General features: G+C 43.6%; 1 protein-coding gene across 1 annotated transcript; it reads right to left on the bottom strand.

Annotated features, from left to right (window-relative positions):
* Nucleotides 1–355: 355 nt before the first annotated feature.
* On the bottom strand, nt 356–4,618 carry ZNF703 (zinc finger protein 703). The gene is made up of 2 exons (XM_069766500.1): nt 4,319–4,618; nt 356–2,210 (listed from the first exon to the last, which is right to left on the bottom strand). Exons 1-2 carry the CDS (start codon nt 4,535–4,537, stop codon nt 822–824), a joined length of 1,608 nt encoding a protein of 535 aa, XP_069622601.1. The 5' UTR covers nt 4,538–4,618; the 3' UTR covers nt 356–821.
* Nucleotides 4,619–9,995: the final 5,377 nt, after the last annotated feature.

The following is a 9,995-nucleotide window of genomic DNA, read 5'->3' on the forward strand; positions in this document are numbered from 1 at the left end:
CATTTAGTTGTTTTTCTAACTGTGTTTAGGAGACATCGCACCTTGCGTGTAGGACTGGTAGCATTTGCGCAGTGCCTATAAAGACCAGCAGGTGGCGCCAGAACCCTAATTTACAACGACTACAATGTAGTTCAGTTATTAAAATCATAAACAATCTCTAAATATTTTAATAGCAAAAAAAAATGTTTATTGTAATCAATACATTCCAGATATTGTACTATTGAACGCTTTGGCATTGAGGTTTTCTTTCATGTAATGTTATGCACGTTACCCATGTGAAAACTATTTCAAAAAGCATGAGGGGAAATAAAGAAAAAAAAATAATTCTGAATGTCATTTAAAAGAACACAGTGCGGATAATTAAGTTTTCATTTATTAAACAAAATAAGATTTGCCAATTCTGGATAGCAACCAACGCAAATTTTTTTTTTTTAACTCTCTTCTCCCACCCGTTCCCACCATGCCAAGAACACATTACAAAAAAAATACACTTCTTTAGAGCTGTACAAAATTAGAAAAGGAGGCTTTTTTTAATCCCCCTTTGGGAAAAGAAAAAAAAAATAGGGAAGATAAATGAAAAGGCAGATTAAGCGATGAGTATCATGCAAAACAGAAAAGTGGAAAAAAAAAGTCAAATAAAAGTAAAACAAACATGAAAAAAAGGCCAAATGGAAGACAACATGATAATGCAAAAGAACTGTTTGGGGCACAGAATGTTTGCATACCATTGGATTGTTGTTGTAAATAATGCACTTAATATTCCCAGCTTGAAGCTAACATACAGTAAATAAATATACAGTCTATGGGTTGGCGAGTTCTATTTACTGGTATCCTAGCGCTGAAGCTGACGTTAACCTCTGTCCATAAAGAGCGTATGGGGAGTAGTAAGATCCTGCTGGTAACGAGGGCACAGGGAGACCGCTCGGTGTTAGGTGGCTTTTTCCGTACGGATGGTACCTATTTAGTCCCAAAGTGTGGGGATTCCTTAAAGACAGAGACCCCGGCAATGTGGTAGGACTTCCAGGCCCTGTGGGTGGAAGGTGTAGGTGGCAGGAAGCAGCAGAACCCAAACCAGATGTAGGGTAACCAGCCAAAAGTTTGTCAGCCCCAGGCAAAGCTGTGTGTGTCCGTAAGTGGGCAAGAAGTTCTTCTGACGTGGCAAATCTTTTGTCACAAGGTCCACTGGCAGACACCCAGTTGCATATATGGGGGACTGGGTCATTTGGGAGCATAAAGCCATATGTGTAGAGAGGATGACCAGACAGGGAAGGGGTGACGCTGGAAGACAACGTGGTGTGCACCGAATGAAGATGACTGGGGTACACCAACGGGTACCCAGACTTGAGGGCCGATGGATCGTGCACACAGGTAGAGCAGCTGCTGGAGCCCAGGTGGGAGGCGTTGTGGTAGCTCAAGCAATACGGGTCCCTGCATAATCCTTGCATGAAAGACGGAGGAGAGGCACCAGTCAGAGGACTGGAGCTTGGAGGTTTTCCTGGCAAACCTAAAGTCCCAGGGAGTTGATTTCCAACCAGGCTTGTTTTGGTGTGATCCAACCCAGGGACAAATTGGGATGGGTATCCAGCATAGGCCCCCACGATGGATCCATGATATCCAATGCCAGAGGGTGGAAGAGGGAAGACCGAGTGTCCAGGTTTATAGGGAGAAACTGGTGCCACATGGCCTGACCCAAGAGATGGTTGCTCGGATTTGCTGATGGGAGTAATGTCTCCACTTTGGCTGGACTCTGCACTGGAGTTGCTAGTACTGGCTCTTGTGAGAGTAGTGTTGGCTTGGGACACATCTGAGCTGATTTTGATGGCTTCGGGTTCTTTTTTGTCTTGGCTTTCGTTAGTTTTAGAGTCACAGTGCTGTCCTGGAGAGCTCACTCTTGATGATGGGGATGGAGCATGAGGAGGAAATGGTTGGCAAGAACCACCGGGCACCCTAAATCCAGCCTTATCTGAACTGCTGCCATTAGAAGAGCTACTTTCCTTCCTGCTCTCTCCTCCTTTGGAGTAGGGCTTGAAGCTGGACTTGTCCTCCAGGGGAGACTCGCCGAGCTTCAGTGAGGATGAACGGCTGCTCTCTTTCTCACTTATCCCGCTGGAAGTCACAGAGTTGAGTTTTGAGGATGGCGGAGGATCCGGCTTTCCAATTTGTGAACAGGTCTGAGCCAGGAGAGCGAGTGGACTCTTCTTGGCATCCAACTACAAATAATAATGAAAGACATGTTAGTGGAAATGCAACGACTTGTGAGAAGAGTCCGGGACGATGGCTAGCTCTTCAGTTCAGGGATCGTGCCCAGCACACACATTGTTAAATGCCTACACTGCACCTAAATGCTTCATTCCCTTTCGTCTACCAGTTACTACTACATTACTCAAAGCCATGAAGGCAAATTATGTCCCTCTGTAAATTAATTGAGATTCGGGATGACCAAATCGGAGAACGGCCTGAGAAAATATAAACCACATTGATTAAACCTCTCCTATTTTTTTTTTCCATCGCTTCTATTCAACAGAACCCAGCTATTATTTCCAGGCCATAAATCTCGTGAAACTTTATCATTAGGGACTGCCAAGGAATGATTAATGACAGGGGCCGGTGAACTGACTAGGAGGAAAGAGGAGGGGGTGGGGAAGAAGGGGGGTGCGATGGGGCGAAGGGGAGGGGGGAGGAAGACAAACCCATAAAGATCAAAAATATAATTTAATTAGAAAGTGGGTGGAAATAAAATATTACAGGAAAACTCAGGAGACTATTAAAAATATGAAAGCCATTAACAATTGATGCAAACGGCAACGTTGTCACCGGCAATGAACCCGTATGCGTTATTAAAATAATAAATAAGATTTGCTTATCGGAAAGCGATGGGAGGGAAAAAAAAAGTTGTTTTTTTTTAACCCAGTTATGAAATCTCATCCACTGCAGCAGATCGGAAGAACGAGTGAGCGAACATGAGACGTTATCGATCATTTACTTTGCTACACGCCGGGCAGTAAATCATGTGGGCGCAGGAGATGGCACCACATCAGCCCATCATTACATCAGAAAGAACCCATACACAGCCCAGAAACGGAACCATTCATCGGGGCGATGCGGACAATTACGGGAAAGCCGGGGCTTTCCATTCCCCGAGCCTCACACTGACACTGTAATAAATATATGTATGTATATATAAAATGTATATTCAAGGGTTTTACAAGGTGGCGTCTGATCGTTAACAGATCGGCCAATTATCGTAACGTCCAACCAGATGGACTCACAATGAATGGGCTTCCTAATCTCGTACCTTAAGCCACGTCTTGTAAAGGGGAACATTACAAAGTCTCATAGTACAAGGAATGCAAACACAGCACTCCTAGTAATGAAAGGCTGTGTCTGGCACAAATCAAACATCACTGGGCGTGTAGGGAGCAGATCACAATGGAGAGCTCACCTCACTGCCATCACCAGCAATAGGGGTCCGGGACCCCCAGATACCCTGTGGTTATAGGGGTCCGTGCCCCCCAGATGCCCTGTGGTTATAGGGGTCCGTGCCCCCCAGATACCCTGTGGTTATAGGGGTCCGTGTCCCCCAGATGCCCTGTGGTTATAGGGGTCTGTGCCCCCAGATGCCCTGTGGTTATAGGGGTCCGTGTCCCCCAGATACCCTGTGGTTATAGGGGTCCGTGTCCCCCAGATACCCTGTGGTTATAGGGGTCCGTGCCCCCCAGATGCCCTGTGGTTATAGGGGTCCGTGCCCCCAGATGCCCTGTGCTTATAGGGGTCCGTGTCCCCCAGATGCCCTGTGCTTATAGGGGTCCGTGTCCCCCAGATGCCCTGTGCTTATAAGGGGTCCATGCCCCCCCAGATTCCCTGTGCTTATAGGGGTCTGCGCCCCCAGATGCCCTGTGCTTATAAGGGGTCCATGCCCCCCCAGATTCCATGTGCTCATAGGGGTCCACACCCTCTTGGTACCCTGTGCTTATAGGGGTCCATGTCTCCCAGATGCCCTGTGCATATAGGGGTCCACGCCCCTCAGATGCCCTGTGCTTATAGGGGGTCCATGTCTCTCAGATGCCCTGCACTTCCAGGTGTCCGCGCCCCCCTGGTGCCCTGCACTTCTAGGGGTCTGTGCCCCCCTGGTGTCCCGCACTTCTAGGGGTCTGTGCCCCCCTGGTGTCCCGCACTTCTAGGGGTCTGCGCTTGCACACAGCTCCCTAAGGCTCCAACTTGTAAATCCCACAAGGAATGTCTGAGCCGTGAGATGAGCCCCCCACATGACAGCAGGGAGCGCCCCCCCACAGTCCGCAGGCGGCGCTGCGCTCCTTACCTCTATGGGGCTGACGGGGGTGGAGGACAGGGGCTGCAGGTACTCCGGGTGCAGTAAGTGTCCTGTGTGTGCACTCAGCATTTTCAGCACCCTGATGGGCAGTCTGTTCGCCTGGCGCAGGGGGTGGCTGGGTGCTAGCGCTGCCAATGGTGCCGCCGCCGGAGAGATGCACTTGTGTGGCTCAGTGTCGGTGTAAGATCCACGGGGAGAACAGCTCATTTGGAGGAGGGATGTCCAGGGCGCAGAGATTCCCCTTGTGCTCCCTTCCCTCCAGCTGGCTGCAAGGCTCTGCCTGCGAGACCCGGCCCACAGCGCTCAACACCACTTCAAAGGCTCGGAGCCGGCAGCCAATCACCGGCGGGGGGCGGGAGCTGGGCGGGGCCTGCGCGGCGAGGGGAGACGGGATGGGGCTTAACCCTTCCCGTGCTGCAGGAGGAGTGAGCGCGTGTGAGCGGTGCGGTAGCGGACACGCAGAAAACACGCACGATATACATCCACGATAGATAGCTGCACATCAGGGGCACACATGCATGTACACAAGTGCACAGAGATGAGGAGAGGGTGTGTGGAAATGTAGATGGATGCGGATACTGTGCACACGGACACGACATGATTACAGGCACATCACACATAGACACTCACTGATAGGTAGTAATAATATAATAATCTTTATTTTTATATAGCGCTAACATATTCCGCAGCGCTTTACAGGTTGCACACATTATCATCGCTGTCCCCATTGGGGCTCACAATCTAAATACAGTTCTATATAAAGAAATAATGCACACGACCACACATCTACATACAAACATACATATACGTACATATAAAAATACAGCTAGATAAATGTTCACATACATGAAGGCTATGTGCACACGGATTTTGGAGCTCTGCGGATTTAATCCGCAGGTAAAAGGCACTGCGGATTACTTTTATGCGGATTTTGTGCAGATTTCACCTGCGGATTCCTATTATGGAGCTACGGAGGTGTGAACCGCTGCTGAATCCGCACATAGAATTGACATGCTGCAGAATGTAACCCGCAGCGTTTCCACGCGTTTTTTTTCCGCAGCATGTGCACAGCGGATTGCGGTTTCTATAGGTTTACATGTACTGTAAACGCATGGAAAACAGCTGCAGCAAAATCCGCAACGTGTGCACATAGCCGAATAGTTATATATAAAATCACTGCTTTGTACATTCACACAAATACAAAAATATGTATCTACATACAAACGCCCATATATAAGGTATATAACATACTCATATACATACACACGCATAAGGTATATATACACACATATATAAGGTACACACATACTAGTATACGTACACAGATATATTTGGTATACACATACTCATATACATACACACATATAAAGGTATATATAAACACACACATATATATATATAAGGTATACACATATACATACACACATATAAGGTATATATAATCACACACATATATATATAAGGCACACATACACACACTCATATACATACCCACATATAAGGTATATATATATAAACACACACATATATATATAAGGCACACATACACACACTCATATACATACCCACATATAAGGTATATATAATCACACACATATATATATATATATATATATATAAGGTATACACATATACATACCCACATATAAGGTATATATAATCACACACATATATATATAAGGCACACATACACACACTCATATACATACCCACATATAAGGTATATATAATCACACACATATATATATATATATAAGGTATACACATATACATACACACATATAAGGTATATATAATCACACACACATATATATAAGGCACACATACACACACTCATATACATACCCACATATAAGGTATATATAATCACACACATATATATATATATATAAGGTATACACATATACATACACACATATAAGGTATATATAATCACACACATATATATATAAGGCACACATACACACACTCATATACATACCCACATATAAGGTATATATATATAAACACACACATATATATATAAGGCACACATACACACACTCATATACATACCCACATATAAGGTATATATAATCACACACATATATATATAAGGCACACATACACACACTCATATACATACCCACATATAAGGTATATATAATCACACACATATATATATAAGGCACACATACACACACTCATATACATACCCACATATAAGGTATATATATATAAACACACACATATATATATAAGGCACACATACACACACTCATATACATACCCACATATAAGGTATATATAATCACACACATATATATATAAGGCACACATACACACACTCATATACATACCCACATATAAGGTATATATATATATATAAACACACACATATATATATAAGGCATACATACACACACTCACTCATATACATACCCACATATAAGGTATATATAATCACACACATATATATATAAGGCACACATACACACACTCATATACATACCCACATATAAGGTATATATAATCACACACATATATATATAAGGCACACATACACACACTCATATACATACCCACATATAAGGTATATATAATCACACACATATATATATATATATATATATAAGGTATACACATATACATACCCACATATAAGGTATATATAATCACACACATATATATATAAGGCACACATACACACACTCATATACATACCCACATATAAGGTATATATATATATATAAACACACACATATATATATAAGGCATACATACACACACTCACTCATATACATACCCACATATAAGGTATATATAATCACACACATATATATATAAGGCACACATACACACACTCATATACATACCCACATATAAGGTATATATAATCACACACATATATATATAAGGCACACATACACACACTCATATACATACCCACATATAAGGTATATATAATCACACACATATATATATATATATATATATAAGGTATACACATATACATACCCACATATAAGGTATATATAATCACACACATATATATATAAGGCACACATACACACACTCATATACATACCCACATATAAGGTATATATAATCACACACATATATATATAAGGCACACATACACACACTCATATACATACCCACATATAAGGTATATATACATACTCACATATATGACCAATGACAGGACAGACGTACCACTATTTTTGGGTGACCCCCCACAAATGTTCCTCACCAGCACCCAACAAGCATATAAACAGGCCGGAGCCTCCATGACTAATGGCTGACTGTACCCAACATTTACCATCCATTTATCCAGTCTTCTGAAAAAGGTTGATGTTGGAGGACTCCCCTAAGAGCAGCCGGTCAGCCATATTGCCTTTTTTTAGACTAGCTTTAATTTAATACATGACTACTATAGCATATCCTTTCCTTTTGCTACCCTTAAACTGGTATATATTATATTGGTGGCTCAGTGGTTAGCAGCTTTGGGGTCTTGGGTTCATATCCCACCAAGTACGGCATCTGTAAGGAGTTTGTACGTTCTCGTGTCTGTGCGCCCCAATAATAATAATCTGTAAAGTGCTGTGTAATTAATGGCGCCATGTAAATGGGGAGCGAGATAATAACGCTACCTATGCATTAGGCTGAGGTCTCTGCTGGCCCAGGTGATGGCAGCCATGTAGGTCCCATCATGCCCCCCATGCAGTTGGGACAGATTAACCCCATGTTGATGATAGAGTTTGGCTGCTGGATGAGGGCGCCCTCTCGTCTGCATAGATTCGGGGTGAGGGATGCTCGGAGGCCTTGTGCCCGGCAGATGGTGACTGTAGAGTATGTTGGCCACATGTTCTCCACCTCATGGTTGACCCCTGGCGCGGCGCATACGTCCCGGCTGTACATGCCGTGCACATAACTCCTCATCATTATCCTGTGACTGCAGCCCTGCGTTATGACACGTTCCCGCCGCTGATTTAGTGCCGCGCTCACATTCTTGCTCAGCCTGATCCGGACATTGTATCATCTTCTCTTTGTGTGTTTGGCTCTGATTAGACATTCTCACGGGCCTGATATTTAAACCAGACGTAGGCAACGTGGCTTTTCCGCAGCAGCTGCTGTGCTACAGGTACCACACGACAACATATAACCCGGAAGCGTGTGCTGGGACTTGTAGTACTACAGCCACAAATGCTGCGTGAAGTTCATTTAACCGATTCCTCGTGTGTCTAATCATTTGTGGTCATGATGATTCCATCAATTAGAACACTGGAAAAAAAAAATAATTTATGGAGATGTTATAACATTATCAAACTCATTTTTAATGTATTTGATCATTTATTCGATAAAATAGGAGAAAATGAGCAGATGTAGTTAGGTCGTTGCGGTTTGAGTTCTTCCATAATATCCTCTGAACAGGGGCGGACATAGCATTGGTGCGACCCGTGCAGGCGCACAGGGGTCCAGGATGTAAGGGGGCCACATGTATCTCCAAAGCAGGCGGAATTGTACATTATGATGAGCCATTGGACTGCAAAGGGCCCAGATACTGTTCCTGGACAGGGACCCCCTTCTAGAACCTCACGAGATGGGACTTACAAGCTTCCTACTGTCATTCTAAACCTAGACCAAGACTGTCTGGAGGAGGATCGCCAGTGCCACATAAGACCACTAGGAGGCGCTGCTAATGCTTATCTGAACTGAAGGTGCAGCGCCACTATGGAGTTTACACAGGAAGGCTCCTTAGGTCACATCTTGATGAGCTCATAGCAAGATAAAAAGTAATAAGCATCATTGTTTGAATTATTTAAAGGTCTCCGGTAGAGCAGGGGTCAGATTCCTTATCAGTAATTACATGTGATAAATGACTGCAGAGCTTATCTCAGGAGGAGCATGTTGTTTTCTCCTCTCATAATTCATCTTCTGAAGGTTGGTGGAGAACCACAATGTCTTTTTGAAGGTCCCACAATGTGCCTTTGCTGCATGTTTTATGCTACCAGGCACTCCAGGAATGTGGCGTGTACATATATATATATATATATATATATATATACTTGATTCCAGTAAAAAGTGAGTGGGAATCCTGACATCTCATGCACACAGTGCTGATTTGTGACTTGCAGATTTATATCTTTCATATTTTGCTGTAGATTTCACTCATAGTGATGAGAAGAAAAAAATCTGTACAAAAACCGCAAGTAAACAACGCACCTATTTTACGCTGCGTTTTTACAACTAAGAGATGCAGAAATGGCGAAGAAATTCCTGCCCCAAATACTTAATGTGTGCACATACCCTAAGGGTCTTGGGATTGGTTGGGGTCCTAGTGGTGAGACTGCGAGCGATCCAGAAATTATGATAGGGGATACTAAAGTGCTTGTAAAAGAATTAATCTCAATAATGGAGGGATTTTTAATTTGATAGTTTATTGCTCAGTACCTGAGTCACCGGCCATTGCTGCACTCTATAAGTGGTAGTTGGTCTCCTAGTCTAAGAGCGCAGCCCTTCCAGCTTTTTGCCGAGGAGCTTGTAAGCGCTGCTCTGAAGATGGCTGGATCTCTGTCAATCTGTAAAAATATCGAAGAACATCAACCTTTGGGCAGTGTTAGCATAGACCCTGCACCATTTTGTGGTTCAGTTCATAGGATTGACGGTGTTGTACAGACACACG

This window comes from Ranitomeya imitator, chromosome 4 (assembly GCF_032444005.1).
Source record: "Ranitomeya imitator isolate aRanImi1 chromosome 4, aRanImi1.pri, whole genome shotgun sequence".
NCBI lineage: Eukaryota > Metazoa > Chordata > Amphibia > Anura > Dendrobatidae > Ranitomeya > Ranitomeya imitator.

What these genes read in the sequence shown, in the direction of transcription:
- ZNF703 (XM_069766500.1), bottom strand. Translation starts at nt 4,537, where the DNA reads ATGAGCTGTTCTCCCCGTGGATCTTACACCGACACTGAGCCACACAAG. An exon ending in CCCCCGTCAGCCCCATAGAG is followed by an intron (nt 2,211 to 4,318) that starts GTAAGGAGCGCA and finishes TATTATTTGTAG; the next exon opens with TTGGATGCCAAGAAGAGTCC.